This window comes from Mytilus edulis, chromosome 13 (genome assembly GCF_963676685.1).
Source record: "Mytilus edulis chromosome 13, xbMytEdul2.2, whole genome shotgun sequence".
NCBI lineage: Eukaryota > Metazoa > Mollusca > Bivalvia > Mytilida > Mytilidae > Mytilus > Mytilus edulis.
This window is the reverse complement of record NC_092356.1, coordinates 50,941,027-50,961,215: the sequence shown is the minus strand read 5'-3', so window position 1 is coordinate 50,961,215 and position 20,189 is coordinate 50,941,027. Positions and strand designations below refer to the sequence as shown.

The 20,189-nt window shown below is 32.5% G+C and overlaps 1 protein-coding gene across 1 annotated transcript in view; it reads right to left on the bottom strand.

The window, feature by feature from the left end:
* The window catches only part of LOC139501742 (uncharacterized), a 100,286-nt gene that overhangs the window by 50,208 nt on the left and 29,889 nt on the right, over positions 1-20,189 (bottom strand). The window contains exons 15-21 of the mRNA XM_071290887.1: positions 19,034-19,216; positions 14,503-14,561; positions 12,945-13,098; positions 11,784-11,890; positions 9,055-9,145; positions 4,304-4,416; positions 2,789-3,029 (exon numbers count right to left, since the gene is read on the bottom strand). Of these exons, the coding sequence (XP_071146988.1) occupies positions 2,789-3,029; positions 4,304-4,416; positions 9,055-9,145; positions 11,784-11,890; positions 12,945-13,098; positions 14,503-14,561; positions 19,034-19,216 (948 nt within the window). The remainder of the gene's footprint in view (positions 1-2,788; positions 3,030-4,303; positions 4,417-9,054; positions 9,146-11,783; positions 11,891-12,944; positions 13,099-14,502; positions 14,562-19,033; positions 19,217-20,189) is intronic.

Below are 20,189 nucleotides of genomic sequence, written 5' to 3'. Positions count from 1 at the left end.
CAATCTATAAAGCACACACAAAACACAGTTTTATCAAATCCAACGATTAATTGATGAGTGTTCATCAGAACTTCAAAATCACAATAATTATTGCAAAAATCAGCTATGAACAAAGTACAAAAACATAACCCAAATTCAAAAGTAACGGCATAAGAGAATATGTTATAGTCTGAAAACAAATCCTTTTGGACTATATTAATTGATCGATTTTGGGAGTGCCTGGTTTATTCAGTATTACTGTTTTTGAATTAACTTTCTGTAACTGGAAGTAACCAGCGATCTGTATAGTATATCTTAACTTTAAGTTAGTTGAGATTCCTGTGTAATTGTTGTTTTGTAGTATTGAATGTTTTGTGACTTTCGGATGATTCAAACTTATTCTAATTCATGTGTACCGGTTATGCATTTTTTATTCTTTTACGTTATCGTCTCGAGAACTACGGTTTGGAATGCGCGGTCAAGCTATGTGTAACCTCGCCATATCAAGTAGCTACCCGGATCCAGTAATGTAGCTCTGGTCGTTGATTGCTGTTTACAATGTTATTTTGTTTATTGATATGTCATCAGACTTTTGTTTTTTTCATTCGAATTGTTTTCTTCAGGTTTGTCGGCTTTTTGAATACCATCACGCCATTTGTGCTCTGGTGAACGTTATACCACGTCCAAACATTGTTCATTTTTTTAATCAATCTAAAAAAACAAAGTTATTACAAATAAAAAGAATACTCAAAGAATGATGAAAGAGGAAAGGACTTTCAACTTCATAGATCTAAAATATACTGATAACGCGATTGCTAAAACAGGAAAAAAGACAAACAATAGTTCACTAGACACAACATAGAAGACCCAAGTTTTATCAACACGATCACATTTAAACCTAGAGTGTTTTCAGGTGATATGGTAGGGTAATCATATGTGACACCCGTGGTGTTGTTTATATTATATCAAACCCGGTAAATGTTTCAATTTCGGCAGTTCACATTTGTAAAAAAGGAACGGGATTGTAGTTACGACATAAGGAATATATCTGATATAATCTGTGAAACGGATATTCAATAACGGTCAACCAACTCGTGATGACGTCCGTAAAATGTACGAAGGAATGATATCAACTTTGATATTGAGGAAATGATGATAGGAAAACAAGCACGTGAATATTCTATCAATATTTCCTAATGCAAGCAAGCAACCAACAAAATATTAATATATCTATAAAACATAATACTTAAAAGAACGAAGAAAAGTTAAGTATACCGAATCTGTGTGTGGCTGTTTTATTATTTTCCCGCTGTAAGATAAATAGATTCAGAATCTCATCAGGCAGATGTTTACAAAGTGAAAGCAGCACACTATTCAACAGTATGCATTTACTGTCTTTATTAGCATGATGAGGTAAATATATCTATAAAGTTATAAGGGCTTTAATGAGGAAAAACTGATGGCCGAAGTTGTTAATAAAAAAAAATCAAATTAAATGATATTTTAAGGTAAACTGAATACAGATATATTTTTCGAAATTTCGAGAGAGCAAATGATTTTGGAGGCACTTAGTTACAAAACTACATATCAATCAAACGATTTACCATATTAAATAAAGGCAACAGTAGTATACCGCTGTTCAAAACTCATAAATCCATGGACAAAAAACAAAATCGGGATAACAAACTAAAACCGAGGGAAACGCATTAAATATAAGAGGAGAACAACGACATAACACTAAAATGTAACACACATAGACAAAATCCAACGAGAATAATATATATAACATCAAAACCAAATACATGAGTTTGGGATAGACAAGTACCGTGACACGTCTTATCGCAATGTGAATTTACACTCAAAAATAAGAGAAAACAAACGACACAACGTTATAATGTAATACACACAGAAACGAACTATAATATAACAATGACCATATTCCTGACTTGGTACAGGGCATTTTTAAAGGAAAAAATGGTGGGTTGAACCTGGTTTTGTGGCATGCCAAACCTCGCACTTTTATGGCCATGTGAAATATAACATCAAAATGACAACATAGGACTACAATATAAATAAATTGGAGAACACAATTAACAAAGAATCACACGAACAACAGCCAACAAAAGGCAACAAGTTCAAAATTTTAATACGCCAGAAGTGTATTTTGTTCACACAAGACCTATGTGTGATGCACAGATACAAAAGTTTGAAAGCCGAAACGAGTACAAAGTTGAACAGCATCGAGGACCAAAAGATCAAAAAGCTTGTGCCAAAAACGGCAAGGGTTTTCTGTTAAGTTACCAGAAAATCCCTATAATTTAGAGTAATTTATACTTTTGCAAACAGTAAATTTAATAAAATGAATATTCAAAAGATGTACATGATAAAGCTGAAGTATTAACTAATTACAGGAAACAACTGAAATACATTTACATAACCAGACATTTGAAACACAAAAGTAGACACATCCGAATACGTTTAAACCTCTACGCCAAGTGACGTCCTATTTGAAACTGAAAAATGACGAAAAAACGACGTCATTTGAATTAGTAAAACAGAGCATCAAAAAATGAAAAATGACGTCACATAAGAATGAATAAGATAGAATAAGAATTAATTTAAGATTATATGCTATTAACACATGTTAAACTACTCGACGTTTTGCAAGATGAATATACTTTTCCCTCATATAAATCTGCTGTTGAATTCATTTTATACTGGAAAAATCTACCAAAAACACGCTATTTTGAAATATTTGCAAATATTCTAATATCATATTGTTTAAAGGTGATACATATTGATAAAATACCTCCAATTATCAAACAACAAACAAGAACATCCAAATTGTGTTGAAAATTCGGCTGAATTTCAGAAAGAAGTACAATTTCATCAGGATCTTCATGTAGGTTAATCTTTGCTAATTCGATATTCCATGATTCCGATTCCTTTACATTCCACGGATTTTGTATATCTGTCTTGTGTTCTGTAATCTTTAGTTTGCCTTTCTGTAGCTTTTCAGGCGTAAATACTCTAATGTCTATTTTGTGTTTCTATTTTTTGCATAATATACAATTTACATACTGTAAGTATTTATAAATAAAATACGGAAAAACAGGTTCAAAATTTTAACAAAATTTCCTTCGAGATATTAGCTTTTGATCATATACAAAATTCAGTTCAATTTTGGTACAAATCCAGGATAGTAAAAAAAGTCATTAAAAATTTTAAAAACTTGAACTTCTGAGTGAATGTTTTGTATCCTGGCAAAAATAAACTAAGTCCATTTATAATTAAAATCCGGAAAAATTGGGTTTTTTTCAACATAATTTACTTCTGAATACTATCAACGCGTCTGGCGTATATACAAAATTTAGTCCTGGTGTCTATGATGAATTTATTTACATCCACTGGGTCGATGCCACTGCTGGATATTTCTTTCCCCGAGGGTAACACCAACCCAGTAGTCAGCACTTTTGTGCTGATATGAAGTATCATTGATATGGTTATATTTATAAATTAACTCTTTACAAATTTTTGAATTTTTGAAATACTAACATGACTAAGGCTTTTCTACTCCAGCCATATATTACCTTAGCTGGATTGGCAATACGTTTAGGAATTTTTGTCCTCACTGCTCTTCAACCTCGTTCTTTATTTGGCCTTTTTTACTCTTTTGGATTCGTGCGTCACTGATGAGTCTTTTCTAGACGAAACGCGCGTCTAGCGTATATACAAAATTTAGTCCTGGTATCTATGATGGGTTTATTCATACTATATATGACTATAAACAAGCTTCTGTCGAAGTTTGGTACAAATCTAGGATAGCTTAAGAATGTTATTAAGATTAAAAAAATTTAACCACAGATTGAATGTTATGTTTTCCGGCAAAAAAAACTAAGTCAACTTATAAGTGAAATGCGGAAAAACAGGAATTTTTTTTCACAAAGTTTTCTTCTGGATACTATCTTATGATCATAAACAAGCTTCTGTCCAAGTTTAGTAGAAATTTAGAATAGTATAAAAAAGTTATTAAAATTTCAAAAATTTTAACTACAGAGTGAATATTTGAGGACTCCGCAGACGACGACGCCGATGACGAAATGTAGGATCGCTATGCCTCGTTTTTTGGACTAAGGTCAAAGGCTCGACAAAATTTTGTTTTCCCAAATCATACTTCCTTTGAGACTCATGAAACTATATGTCATTCGCGTATGTAATGACCTAAACCCCTGACATCAGAAAACGTTTGGATATTTTGATAAAGATTTATGCTCAGATAGAAACATAGATCGAATTTTGATTCCACAGTGTACGGAAAAATTACCTTAAATCGAATAATAGGTATTTTTGATTGTGCTGCACTGTTCATTACACTTGTCGAGATTCCACCATTCCCCAAGGATATAATTACTGGTAGCACGTTTTCTCCAATTACATCTATAAATAATGATAACGTTTTGTTTTGTATATAATAGTAATATTATTAATTAGTATACTCTAAGTAATGTGATTCGTTCTGTGATATTAACCTGTTATATATTTTCGAAGGTAGATACAAAACGGTGGATATCAAACGTGATATTGCACGGTTAGTTTTAGAATATCTAAAAAAATATATGCTTTGCGACTTCATCTACTGAATTTCATCATATTGCCAAAAGTTGTTAGAAAGTGCATATATATGATCGATTACTTGAAAAAAAAATCTTCAAGATATTTTAATATTTACACCATAGCGATAAACAAAAAAATAATGAAATAAAAACGTTTTATTGTCAAAGTGATAATATGATATCTATAAAATTCCAAAAAAAAATTAAGAATAATATACACTGACGATTATGAAACAAAAATGGTCGGAAAGTAATCACACCACAATTATAGCCTTTATATATAAAAAAGAAGATGTGGTATGATTGCCAATGAGACAACTATCCACAAAAGACCAAAATGACACAGACATTAACAACTATAGGTCACCGTACGGCCTTCAACACTGAGCAAAGCCCATACCGCATAGTGACTTATAAAAGGCCCCGATAAGACAACGTAAAACAATTCAAACGAGAAAACTAACGGCCTTATTCATTGTTTGAGGTCAAAACAGGATATATCGACCCATTGACGTCGTCATCAGTCAATATACGTGTGTATTCGTGTATCGACCTTACACAGATGGTTGAGTGGTATAATGGTATTGACTAGACATGTTAAAGACCATATGTATACCACGGCACTCAAACTACGTTTAAAGTACAACAATAAAACATTCATTGGAGATAGCTATAAAAGAAAGTTGAGACAGTACATATTCAATAACGGGAATCACGGTAAATTCAAATGGGGGCAGTCAAGACTTGTACAACAAATTAACTTGATTACTAGTCATAGGACCACTAGCTATATAGGACTTGGTCCTAGGACTGTTTTTATGTCTACCGAAGAAGTTAACATGGTAACAGGTCCGCTACTTATATAAGTGGACTTCGAAAACAGTCCTGCCATAAGTTATCATAAGTCAACTTTGATTTTGACAACTCCGTTAAAATCAGACCGGATCTCAAATTAATATGTAGGTTGTCCCCGTTTACACTTGAAAAAACCAATCGTTAGTCTAATGTAAACGGAAAAGATCAATCGTCAGTCGGTCTTTAAAAGTCCACCTCCAGAGAAACTTAATTATGCTAACTCATACATGTCATACAGCCGCATAGAAAAAATCAGGAATATATTTATGCCTGGAAAGGTTTTATAATAGAAATGACAGCAATAATGGAACACAATGACAACAAAATTGTTTTCCCATCAATTTAGATTGCCAGCACATGACCTATATTTTTCAAAATATTGTCTTGCAACAAATTGACAGTAGTTTTGATATCTAAGGCTAAATTGCATAACAAAATTGTTTAACTCTATTTAGCTGCATAATATTTCAGCAATATATTTTTTGGCAGGATGCATTGCACATGCATAGTATTATAAAAAAGACGGGAATATTTGAACACAATGAAGACAAAATTTATAAATATAAGAAAAAAATAGATTAGTTTGCGGTAATGTGACCTGACCATCGTTGACAATAACCTGACCAACATCGACAATGACAGGACCGAGTTAAAATGCTAATATATATATATTTTTTTTTTATTTCTCAAAGGATTTATGATTTGAAGTATTATAGAGTTCATCATTGAATACATAAATATAAGATAAAATTAAGAAAACAACAGACAACAACTTTGTTTTTATGTGCCAGTGAGGTAATTTTCATAGAAGATAATTCGTGTAGAAAATAAAGAAGATTATAGGTCATTCAAATGTGAATCATATGGTTATTCGTGTCTGTGTTCACACTTAAGGGATATCACATGGGTGATGAACTATTCTTTGTAACGTGATAACTGTTACTCCAAACAAATGTTTATCATACGCAGAAGGTATGATAATGGTAATTATACAGCTTTTAAGTAGATATAGGAAGATGTGGTGTGAGTGCCAATGAGACAACTCTCCATCCAAATAACAATTTAAAAAAGTGAACCATTATAGGTCAATGTACGGTCTTCAACACGGAGCCGTGGCTCACACCGAACAACAAGCTATAAAGGGCCCCAAAATTACTAGTGTAAAACCATTCAAACGGGAAACCCAACGGTCTAGTCTATATAAAATAAAAAAACGACAAACGACAAACACGTATAAATTACATAAACAAACGCAAACTACTGTACATCAGATTCCTGACTTAGGACAGGTGCAAACATTTGCAGCGGATTAAACGTTTTAATGGATCCAAACCTTCTCCCTTTTTCTGAAACAATAGCATTACATCACAACATAGAAAAACACACTATAAAATATCAATTGGCAGGCTTAACTCAATAACAAAACGTACATTAATACACTATAAACGAATAAATTTGATCTGCGATATCTGAATTGAAATGCACAGTTAATAAAATATTAGGGACAAACATTCAAGGCCAAAAAGCAAACAAACAAGTCCAAACAAAACCATGTCAAGACACCACTGCGAAATATTTAACCCTTCGAAAATATTCACTTTAGAAAAAAAACCGGTTTAAAAAAATACAGGTAAATCTTGAAGTTTATACAAATGTATACGTAGTAAGAAGAAGTGATATTCCAATAATAAAAGCTGGTATATAGACATGATCAATATAAATATAAAATAACAAAAAAGCATTATAAACATTATCATCAGGTCGAATTAACACGAAAATAGGATTTGAGAGTACTCGCAGCTACTGACAGCTATAGCTATTTAAAAGCCAAAAACAATTAATAATAATAAAAAAAAATCATGCATCAGAGACTAACATCAACTTAAACATATCCCAAGGATTTAAAATTTTAACGTCATGAACAGTCAGAGAAGACATGACTTGTGCAATGCCAAAAATAAATGTATCGACACGTAGTAGGATAGTGAGGAGCGACTTCTATAGAGATAAAAATTAACGTGTATGTGTATCTATACATCCCGCCTCAAAAGAAGATACAATTTAGTTATGTTTTAATTTGCTAATGACAAATTCGATATTAGTGCCAATGTAAATTATATTCAGAGATCTAATTACAATATTAGTACGATAACCCTTACTAATAAGTTTGTTTAAAGGTTCGATGAGTTTACACGGATCACATAGTGATTTCCTCGCTTTAAGTACAATATTACCATAAAATTTAGGATGTGAAATACCAAGTTTTCTACAGGTATAGCCAAATTTACTAATCAAATCTTTGTATCTATGAAAGAATTTAGTAAAAGTTTTAAGTAATTTATGGTATCGAAATTCCTAACACAGCAGTTTCCCAGTGATGCATAGATTACGTTCGTTAAAATCTATGACATCCGAACACACACGGGCAAACCGAACGGGTTGGGATATATAAACACCGTATGATGGAGCCAAAGGCACATCGCCGTCTAAAAAAGGAAAATTAACAATAGGAAATAAAAAATTGTCTCTTTTGTCGTAAATTTTAGTATGAAGTTTCCGGTTTGAAATTGAAATGTCTAAATCTAGAAAAGGACAACTGCTGCTGTTTATGTTAGATTTAGTTAAAGTAAGTTCTATTGGGTAAATTTCTTAAGTATATTTAGAGAAATCTGGATAATTCAACGAAAAAATATCATCAAGATAACGGTAGGTATTTTTGAATGTATTAACAAAATATAACAATGATGGGTCTTTACTGAGTTTGGTCATAAACTGGGATTCATAGCAATATAGAAATAAATCTGCTATTAAAGGGGCACAGTTGGTGCCCATAGGAATACCTACTACCTGACGATACACTTTATCGCTGAAACGTACATAAATGTCATCTAGCAGAAAATTTAAAGCTTCAATCATATCCTCACATTTCCAGTAATTGTATCTAGCATACTTTCCTTTTTCGTTACAGAAAAAGGCTTTAAACGAGTTACAGCAAATAAAATTACAATGAGATTACCCTTTTATCAAATATAAAAACTCTTTCTTTATAAGATTGTGTGGAAGTGTAGTGTACAGAGTAGAAAAATCATAAATTGTAAGGACCATTAAAAGCATGTATTTTATTTAAAACCTCTAAAGAATTTTTAACACTCCAAAGAAAATTAATACCATTTTTTTCATAAGCTTTATTACAAAAGTTAATAACCAGTTCTATGATAGTAGTAAGGGAGGTAGTTAGAAGCACTGATATATTAGTAGTAGAACCCTTACTCGAAGCGGATATGAAATGGAATTTGAATGTTTTTTTTGTGTAATTTTGGTAACCAGTACATGGAAGGGACTTTCAAATGTTCGGAAGATGCCTTAAGCTGGGTAGTGGCAGTGGTATGCTTGTTAACGGTTTGGCTCTCTGTGGTGCGCACTAACTTAAGAGCTGTTTACAAAATCTGTGTACACAAAAATCCAAACGACGAGTCATTATAAAACAAATGTCATCATTTGGTCATCCAAACCCGTTATACTGGGTTAATTAGGGTGTTTATGCACAATAACTTTCAAGATTTGACAAATCTAGGTGTTTTGATATATTTATGTTTAGATTACTTACATTTCGCCAACCGTATGAAACAATGAATTTCATCTTCGTTATCCTCTATGTTTCCTCTCTCGAATTTACAAAATCCCCTCTTTACAAGTTCCTAAAACACGCATGTGTTTATAATATCATGTCATGAATAATAGCCCGATGTATACAACAAGAATTTTTCTAGTCTGAATTTCATAATCAGCTGATTCAGTTTTAGAGATTGAGGTAAAATCACAGATACTGGAACTGTTTTTACGAGGAATGCAAATTTTTGTCCGACACGTTATCGAGAACGATTGAAAATTTAGTCAAACAAACCTGTTGTAAAATAGAATATAGAAAGGATAAGTCCCCAATGAAATATTCCCAATCTAATGGGACAATTACGGAACTTTGAAGTATCAAAGCTTACAAGATAAGTTAAAGTTCCTGAAATTGAACTAACTTTAAAATTCGACTGAACAGAAAAACAAGTGACTTGGTTATAGGGTTTTATTTTCAGGCGGTTGAATTGTTGGTAAGCTTTCTCCTGGTACACAAATTTCAAATATTTTTTACTCGTTTTCTTCCAGTTGTACTATTTCAAAAGGAGTTTGCACTCAGTTGTACAGGCGACAATCGCCGACATGTACATGTATTTGAGAACATTTGCTTTCGTCTTTTAATTTATTTGAATCTTCGTTCGTTTTTTCCCCAGCCGTATTTCTATAACGCCTAAGCAGTAAATAAAAAGCATTTAACAAAACTTATGACATCAACAATGAGCCGACACAAATATTCACGTTTGTCTATGTGTATGTACCAAAAACGTTTAATGGTCGACATATTTAAAATTCTCAATAAACCAGTCGGCTACATGTATCAGATTTTTTCTTTCTTCTTTGACCAGTTTATCTGTGTTATATAAAGCCCATGTCCCACTACACCAAGATCACACCACGCTCACCGCGATGTAAAACAAATTCAGATCGTGGTGAGGTCGCGTTATGAGCGTCATGAAAATGTAAAATTTCTTTGCTTTCACGATGCTCCTGCGTCCTCATTACGCTTCTTCAACGATCCCGCTACGACAATACCACGTTCTCACCGCGCTTATTCTGCGACCTCGCTACGCTTATCAAGATCTTTCTACGCTCGTGTCACGTTCTCACTACGACCATACAACGAGTTATCCGATTGCAATACGATCTTACCACGCTTCTACTGCGATTATAGCACGTTCTTACCACGATTGTACTACGTTCATACCGCGATCTTGCTACGTTCTCAACAATAACGTCAACATCGTTTTCAATTCCTTCTATTTCCGATTCATACGTAGATTTCTCGGAAACAATACATTCATGCCAACAATGTGACAGGGGGCTCTGATAGTAACGAATCCTGATCAAGCAGAGATGACAACCTAAATTTAATACAACCTAGTGCTGGTCCATAAATTTCAAATGACAATACTTTAGTGAACGGTAGCAGAGATAACACAGATGTGTCAATAAATATAGGAAAATGTGGTATGGTGCCAATGAGACAACTCTCCATCCGAGTAACAATTTATAAAATAAGCCATTATAGGCCAAGGTACGGCCTTCAACGTGGAGCCTTTGCTCACAGCGAACAGCAAGCTATGGCGGTCCCTAAAATTTACTAGTGTAAAACCATTCAAACGGGATAATCAACGGTCTTATCTATATATACACGTGAAATATGGTTGAGTCGTTAGAGAAAACGGACAAGAAGTCCCAATTTCAAAGAGACAAACAAAAACTGGAGAGATTAATATATTTTATGTGAAAATGACAATGTGAATGATGGTCGTAGTATGAACGTAGTCAAGTCGTAAGAAGAGCGTGATGAGGACGGCAAGAGCGTGCAAGGATCGTACTGTGGTCGTGAACAGTGTTGTATAGTCGTAGTAGAAGCGTAGTTGGGTCGCGATGAGAACGTGTTGGTCGTATTGAGGTCGTAATAACCACGCTTTGAGATCATAGCACAGGCTCTCCGAATAGAATCACGCTTTTGGTACGCTCTCGCTACGATGGTACGGCGACCTTTGCGATCTTACTACGATCTTCGTGCACTCTCACTACGCTTCTACTACGACCTGATTTCACCACGACCGCACCACGATTGTTTTAAACATGTTCAAAGTTGGCCACGCTCATCACGATCTTGAAGACCTCACTACGACCGTGATACGACCTTACTGCGATTTACACGATCGTACTACGATCATCAAAAATTTTCATTTTTTCCCCAGATCGTAGTGCGATCTTGGCCTAGTGGGACTGTGGTATAAGCCTGTGGTATTTTTTTTAAATGTTTAAGTTCACGAATAAATCTATTGAACATACGGCTCAATGTTATACAGCCTAAAAGCTTACTTCTTGTACTTTTTTTGTATTAATTGATACAAAAGTATTTTTTTCTGTTTGAATTTTACACTAGTCATTGTATGGCCCTTTATAGCCTGCTATACGATGTGAGCCTAGGCTCCGTGTAGTAGGCCGTACTTTGAACTTAGTGATTTACTTCTATAACATTTTTACTTGGATAGAGAGTTGTCTTATTGGCTCCAATACCACATCTTCTTGTATATATTAAGCGTAATTCAACTAAATTAGAGTTGAAAATAAAATAAAACAATGAACAAAAAAGAAAAAGATGCCATGTTGAGCTTTTGTATGAATACATTATCAGCGGTCATATCCACGATAACGAAAGACATATTAAAAACAACGCAAGTTTATTACCTTTATCGTCTCTTTTGTCGTTTTATTATAAATACAGGCAGTATTAGTTGAACCACTGTGAAATAACACCATCGGATGTACCACGTAGCATGGCAAACTAGTTTCCTCTAAATGCAATGTACATATAATTACTTATATGAAGATTTACATATATTGTCAAAATCATATTATTCTACATGTTGTACATAGAAGAATACCTGCTCCTTTTCATAGGAACTATTTTTATTAAAATATGTATTACTTTCAAGTATACTTTAACTTTGACTGGACCCGATTTGTTGGTGTTCTATTAAAAAATATATCCAGATGATTTGTTCAAAGAATTCTATACAAATAGGTGCTCTAGGCCGTCTTGAACTTGCTTCATGATGTAGACATTACTGTGATTTCGACATAGAGAACAGCAATAAAAGCGCCGAGCCATTGGTTTTTGTGTGTTCTTTACGGTGAATGTAATAATGTTGAATCGTTACCATATACCCTTTGTCTGTTCTATCAAAGAAACAAAACATGAAGATAAATGTGTGGAGCTAGTATTCACACTTCAATTACATCTTTCCAAGTAAAGTAACCTTGATGTTTACATCTACGTAACTTTGCATCCGGTAAATAATTGTCTCAGTTGCATCAAACAACATGTCCTTAACATTTCTATTAGTGAAGTTAAAGTCAAATGTCATGCAAAACCCTTACAATGCATGAACTTGCAGTGAAGGTTTTGTATTTTACAATATTAAAAGGGCATTAGTTATCAAAATCATGATCACCGAATTAATTGAAATTATCATAATTGATCTATAACATACTAAAACGTATATCAAGATCACAATAAGTCTGAAATAAACAGATAGAAATGCACGAACTCGATGATATTTATCAGATCTGGAATTGCATGTGTAGTGTAGTATAAACGCCTTCCAATCTTAAAAGTACCATAATTACCTTCGAAGACTCCCCCAGAGTCAATATTTGAACAAAACAAATCGGTTAATATTTGTTTTTACCTGTATGAGAAGATTTTCGTGGATTGAATCAGTCATGTGAATGGGTAACCTTAATGTCAATTCCGTGTTGGCATTTGTTTTCCCTTTTCATGGCTTAACACGACTAAAAACATGTATAACCAATCTATAGTTAATGATTTGAATTAAATATACTTACTTGCGAAAGTAATTACTTCTTCCATAAGAACCATTTTGTCATCCTGACTTTTTTCTCTGTAAAGTTCTGGATGGTCAGCAAATATCAAAAATAAACTAGGTTTAAATGTGTCTTTTTCTACTGGTTTAACAGAACGTAAAATGTCAACCTGAATCTTTGAAAAAAAAGAGTTATGTGGTTTACAAACGTAAACTTTTATCGAATGATTACATTCGTTTTTAGTTTTACAGTCACTACTTATTAAATCCATATTAAGTATCAACATACGAGCATAGATTAAAAAAAAAGATAGTAAATTGGCTGCACAGGGTTTCCTTTCCATGCTAAAGTAAAACTTGTATAAGCTTAACGTACATTTGTAGCAGCTGCTTAATAAAATGTTTGAATTTTACATGTAAACTAGTTATCTTGAAATTTATCGGCCATTACATTTTGTTGATTGCAGTTTTATTAAATGCATATTTAAGCAATAATGAAATTGTCTAGTTCGAGTTTCTTTTAACCATATTCATGTAAATATATCTAATCTATGAATCATGGAAAACGAAGATGACATATATTTGATCATATCATCTTTATGCATGCTCTGTTGCCAGTAGAACATGATGACATAATATGCATGTTATTTTAGCCTGGAAGTTGAAGTTAAGCTTACCTCAAAAAAGGTTTCAAATGACATCATACCTTTTTATGAAATATATATACAATATTCTAGTAAGATAGTAAGTAAACATTTACTACAATTGTTTTACAACAAGTTATGCACGTTTGTTTTCAGTGGCAGGCAACGGTTAACCTGAATGTGTTTGCTAAGCGTATAAGGCTATGCAAGATGCTGTATTTAGTTGAGAAATAACTGGGTTTGCAGTCAGTTATGTTCAACATTCAAACCTAAAGCAAAATTAACGAAATTGAATACAAGGTTTAAAAGTTATAAATATATTTAAACCAAAGAAGGTGCATACAAGATAATAAAAATAATAATGAACTTCGTGGAAAATTCAAAACGGAAAGTCCATAATCAAATGGCAAAATCCAAAGCTCAAACAAATAAAAAGAGTGGGTATCAACTGTCATATTCCTGACTTGGTACAGGTATTTTCTTATGTAGAAAACGGTGGATTGATTCTGGTTTTATATCTTGCTTTACCTCTCATTTGTATGATAGTCGCATCGAATTCCGTCATATTGACAACAATGTGTGAACAAAAGAAACAGATGAAAAAAGTAAAATCACAAAAATACTGAACTCAGAGGAAAATCAAATCGGAAAGTCCCTAATAACATGGCAAACTCAAACGACAAACATATAAAAACGAATGGACAAGAACTGTCATATTCCGGACATGGTACAGGATACAATTAGCAGTCAATATTGTGTTATAATTGTAGTCGCATATGTCAGGGCCAATTCATAATATGGTTTGAAAACGAACACAAGAATCACTTGCCAAAAATTTGCAATTTCCACTTTGTTAACAGATGTTCCTCAAATCTTCTATTTATATATTAGTTGGGTGTTCTTAAAGGTAAATATGGAACATGATCAAAATACTACCTTTGTTGTAGATCCATTTTCAAAAGTAAAGTTAACTTCAAAATAACCACGGGAATCAGCTGCAAATACATTAAAATAATCATTTTGATACATGTATTATCAGTCTTTTCTTATGAAAATGTATCCAACATTTGAGTTTTGTTGTGACATATATTAATAAAAGTCTGCAAAAGTTATTCAGTCTTAAATCATGTTTCCTTTTTTTTCTAATTTCACAACTAGAAAACACCCGCGAAATCGCGGGCATGTACAGCTTGTGGACTGTTGTAGGATGATTTTTTGTAAAAGTCATTATGTATGGAAAATTTCATAAAAGGTATCAAAATCCCTCTCCCTTTTTCTAAAGTCCGATATTTGTTTCCTTTCTGATTATTTTTCTTGTGTCTGGCCTCTGACCATAATTATTCTTCTCCTTTGCTACAATGCTTCTTTTGGTAAAAGTTAAATCAAATTAACAATTTGCACCGTTTCAAACATGAAATAAATGGAACTGCTTATATATAGACCATTATTAGTCTAATAAAATATGCATCTAGGACAATCCATCAGTGTGTTTTTTTCTTTCTTTTGAGAGCCTTATTAACATGTCATTGGTAGGATATGAATCATGTATAAATGACTATGGCTAATTTCAGGGGTGATCGGAGGTCCTGATCCCGAAATCCCGGGCTTAAAACAATGAAATCCCGAGATGCAGAATTTAAAGAAATGCATATCCCGAAATCCCGAAATCGACAAATATATTCCCGGATCCCGTAAGGATCAATCCCCAAATCCCGAGCTTAAAAAAAAACCGATCCCGATTCCCCGAAAAAGGTCCTGCCTACTTCTTATCTCTACCTTACTTTCATTTTTGCAAAATCACTATTTTCCCTTTCAACAATAAATTTTATGCCCCATTTGTGGGCATTATGTTTTCTAGTCTGTACATCCGTTCGTTTGTTCGTCCGTCCGTCCGTCCATGTCTGTCCCGCTTCAGGTTAAATGTTTTTGTCGAGGTATAGTTTTAGATGAAGTTGAGCATTTTTTTCTTCTTATTTTAATATATATTCAAGTGGTATGACCCCTTAATTAGTTAACATTTCAAGGAAAACAGTAGACAGAAACAGGGCCGACTTTCTATACTAACATACTAAAATAGAAAGTCCCTGACAAAATACAGAGAGTCTCTTTATATTAAAGTAGTATAATCGTAGTTTACATGTAGATAAACGCGAAAAATAATTGTCTTCTCTAAGGAGGTATAATAGTTGTGGTTCTTGCGATCTTAACACCATGATATGAAACGTGAAAAATAATTGTCCTCTCTAAGGAGATATAATAGTTGTGATTCTTGCGATCTAAACACCATGATATGGAGAACGCTCTGCTTATTTTTTCCATTTTTGTTTATATCCATCGTACGATTGATTGTACTTGTGTCAAATGTTTTACTTATTTTAACATATACAACTGGTATGACCCCTTAAATAGTAAACATTTCAAAGAAAACAGTAGACAGAATACAGATAGTCTCTATATATTAAAGTAGTATAATCGTAGTTCACATGTAGATAAACGCGAAAATTAATTGTCCTCTATAAGGACGTATAATAGTTGTGGTTTTTGCGATCTAAACACCATGATATGGAGATGGCTCTGATTGGCTTATTTATTTTTCATTTTTGTTATCTATCATACGATTGGTTGTATTTGTGCATCTTTCAAACCGGAAGTCTTATTTATGACTAAAAGTCAGTCTGATGACGGAATCATATCCGGACTCCTTTTTTGTCGTTTTTCTCCCAAAATAACTCAATCTGAATAATCATAAGAATGGATGACAAATGCAACTATGCATGTTACCTATAGGACACAGAGGCATGATGATTGATTTATTGTGGAAGGAAGAGAAGCGACACACAAAATGAGGTCTTCTCGAATAATAGTAAAGATTACCTTTTGACTATTCTCATTTTATTTTGTCACTTTTTTTAGTTGGTCTTGTGTTTCTACAGCTGTCCCAAGGTAGGATTCCGCAAAAGAGACAAGTATCAGCCAAATGACGAAGATATAGGTGAGTAAATGTATTCATTTAGCCTTCAACAATGATACATTTGCATACTGATAATTAGCTATAAAAGGCCCCGACACGGAAAATGTAAACCAATTATGAAGAGACCACGAACGCCAATATATATATTATACAATTTATATACCTTTGAGTTTGTTTCAGAATTTGAATTGTTAACCTTTTATATATTACCTTATAGTATTATTACTTATTGTTGATTGCAGTAAAATTCAAACCCTTGCACTTGTTCTTTGATGAATAGTTGTCGCATTATAAATCATATTTCTCATTATTAATTCCATGTTTCCTTTTTACACATTAGCGGTTTTTTTTTTGTAAAATTCAGTGAACGTTTTTCACAGCAGAGTTTGTTGGTGAATCAGGTGTGTAGAGCTCTTATTGCAGTAAATCTGATTAACCGTGAATCATAACACACCTCTTTTTTTGCGTGAAGTTGAATATACTCTTCCTTTTTCTCTGAGTTTTAAATGAAATAGGCAAGCGTTTAATTGTTTAAGCTTTGGTAACAATTAAAGAAGTAGCATTCATATTTCTATCATCTTTGGTAATTCTGATTTCTTGGATGAAATTATCTGAATAGATGTTATAAGTTGCGCTAAACGCGAAAAATATGAAGTATCTGCTCTTTCTGAATGGTAAAGTTAGTAAAATATTGATACAAATTTTAATTAAAAATGGTTCTGTGTAACTAAATTGTAAACTGGCCAACGATTAACACGTACAAGGACATGAAGATAAATACCAAAACACCATGATCGTGTGTTTGTGAGAAAATCAAGTTACATTTACTGATTAATAAAGGAAATATTAGCAATATACAATAAAATATAACAAGTAATTGGCGTATATAATAATAGAAGCAATGTAATCAGGTTAGTTTTTGATAACAATCGGCAGTAGATTTGCTTCAAAAATGCTTTACGATTTATTCAGAAAATAATATATTATAATATGATGTTAGTATATATATGCAACTGTGAGCTGCATGTGTCTTGTCCATTTTTAAACGTTTTAAAGATAGCTGGATTATTTTACAAGACGTATCAAAGAAATATCGAGAAAGGTCATTTCTGAACGTTAAGGAGGTTCGCTACTCAGTTTCAAAATAACAAAGACTTCAAATGACTTTCATAAATTGGTGGACCTGAATAAAGAAACTAAAAAAGCTGAAAAGAATATGGGTCAGTGTGCATCTTTTTGAGATAAAGGTCATTGCAAAGTGAGCGGGAAACAATTTGTTCTAAACTTTTCATTCATTTAACATTGGTCATTATCTATTTGAAAGAAAAGAATGAAAAAATAGATTTTAATAGTCTGAACTTTTACTAAATCATATTAAATGCGTCTGAACCATACTCGACCAAGTCTTAGCCAACCTAGACCTATTTCTTGTATCTATCCATTGTATTTTATAAATTTAGGAGCTGGAAATTTAAACAACAATTTTAAATTAATAAATGTATTCACTATAGCATTTAAACCAACATTTCACAACAAACATAATATTTCTTCAACACTATACTTATCAACAGTTACACACATATACATATAACCTTTAAAATGAAAAATAAAACAAGCTGATCAAATTATCTCAATATTTTCAATGTTATTTTTTTTTTTAAATCTTTCGAATATAGTTTATATTTTATATATACAGGACAATTTTAATCATTTAAACTATAATCTTATATAGATGTAGGGTAACAGTTGAGTAAAGTAAATAATGCAGTGAATGTTTGTTTATATAATGAAATACATCTGCATGTAAAGTAGTATATAAAGCAACAATAATCAATTCAAAAAATGACAGCTTTGTTTTGTGAAACCATGAATTTATAAAATCATTATAAATAATCTTAGTAATCCTTGATAACCTTTTAAAAAAGGAAAATAAATGGGTTACAAAGTTGCAGTTATTTAAAAAAAAAAAAGTAATTTAATTGGAATTTAAATAATTGTTGTCCAAATTAAAGACATGAGATACAAGAAGCACTTTATATAAAGTAAAATCACAAAAATACTGAACTTAGAAGAAAATCTAATGAAAAAAAGTCCATAATCACACGGCAAAATCAAATAACAAAACATATAAAAACCGAATGGACAAGAACTGTCATATACCTGACTTTGTATAGGAATGTAGAAAATGGTAGATTACACCTAGTTTCATAGCGCTAACCCTCTCACTTTGATGACAGTCTCATGAAATTCCGTTATATTTACAACGATGTGTGAACTAAACAGACATATAAAACAAATAGTCCAAAATATTGGTACAGCAGTAATCTTCGTGTAACAATTCTAAAAGGAACAATTTAACAGAACACAAAAACATTTATCAATGTACCGATGTGGCAATAAAAAACACCAGTTACGTTCCTTACAACAGAGGCAAATATATATGCACATAGTCCATTAACTATCAAAATTCATATATCAATAATAATACAATCGTACCTTTTCCCAATACCGGTAACTGGTTGTGGTAATATAGAAAAGGCATTCTTGTTTTGGTGCATTTCAAGTCAAGGATGGGATGAAAACTGATCTTAGTTTTATAATTCCACTTAACTGCAACTTCGCTTTGATCTGAGTCTATCATAGAGTTGCAAATAGCTATTGTGATACCTTGTCCTTTCTCTGTTAGAAAAGGAAAATTTGTTAGAAACAGCATGACTCCATGGTGCTGAATTGGTTTATATAAATTGTAGACTGAGACCACCCCTAGTTTTTGTTTGGGTTCGTGTAGCTCTATCTTTAATCTTCTATGTTGTGTCTGTTGTACTATTATTTGTCCGTTTTTAATTTTTATTTTTAACCATGGCGTTGTCAGTTTATTTGTTATCTATGAGTTTGACTCTCCCTCTGGTATCTTTCGTCCCTCTTTTGTAATGATGCAGAGGTGATGCAGAGGTGTGCAAACACAAATTGTTTTTCGTTTCCCCTGCTGATCGTAGTAGGCAATTTACATGCTATTGTTCTATTTTAGTTTTATATTGCATACATTTTGTACTTCGAAGTTCCGGTGAGTATTGTATTTCGTAACATGCAGATTATTCTCTTCTGTTCAGTTCACTAATTTTGCCGACAGAGAGTGTTATGTACATGTAAATAACTACTGAACAGTCTGACAATAGAGTAAACAGGTCTTATTTGACCACAAAATCTATTTAGAAAATTATTTATTTAAAATCTAGGATTGGACTATTCTGTATTCACTTCATTTCTCCATAAACTTTATATTCACCATGTAATTCAAAATGCCTGGTTTGAAAATAGCCAAATATTATTGAGCTTACTTTTTAAACATCTTTAATATTTGCAAAATTTCAGTTAAACATTGCATCTGTATATAATTGAATGCTATTATAAATAATAACTATACGTCATTTAGTCGGTTAAATAAAAACTCTATGATATAAGATCGATATTAATAAACATTTTTCATGTTTTTCGTTTTTTGACACACGAACCCAGAAGTGCAGCTTTATTTTCTAGAAATTCATATTTAAGGAAATGTCAACAGACGTATTTCTATTATTTAGCAGTCGCCGTTTGTCGTCTTGAAGCTTTTTTTTAAACTTCTCATTTGAGCCTATTATATATATTTGTT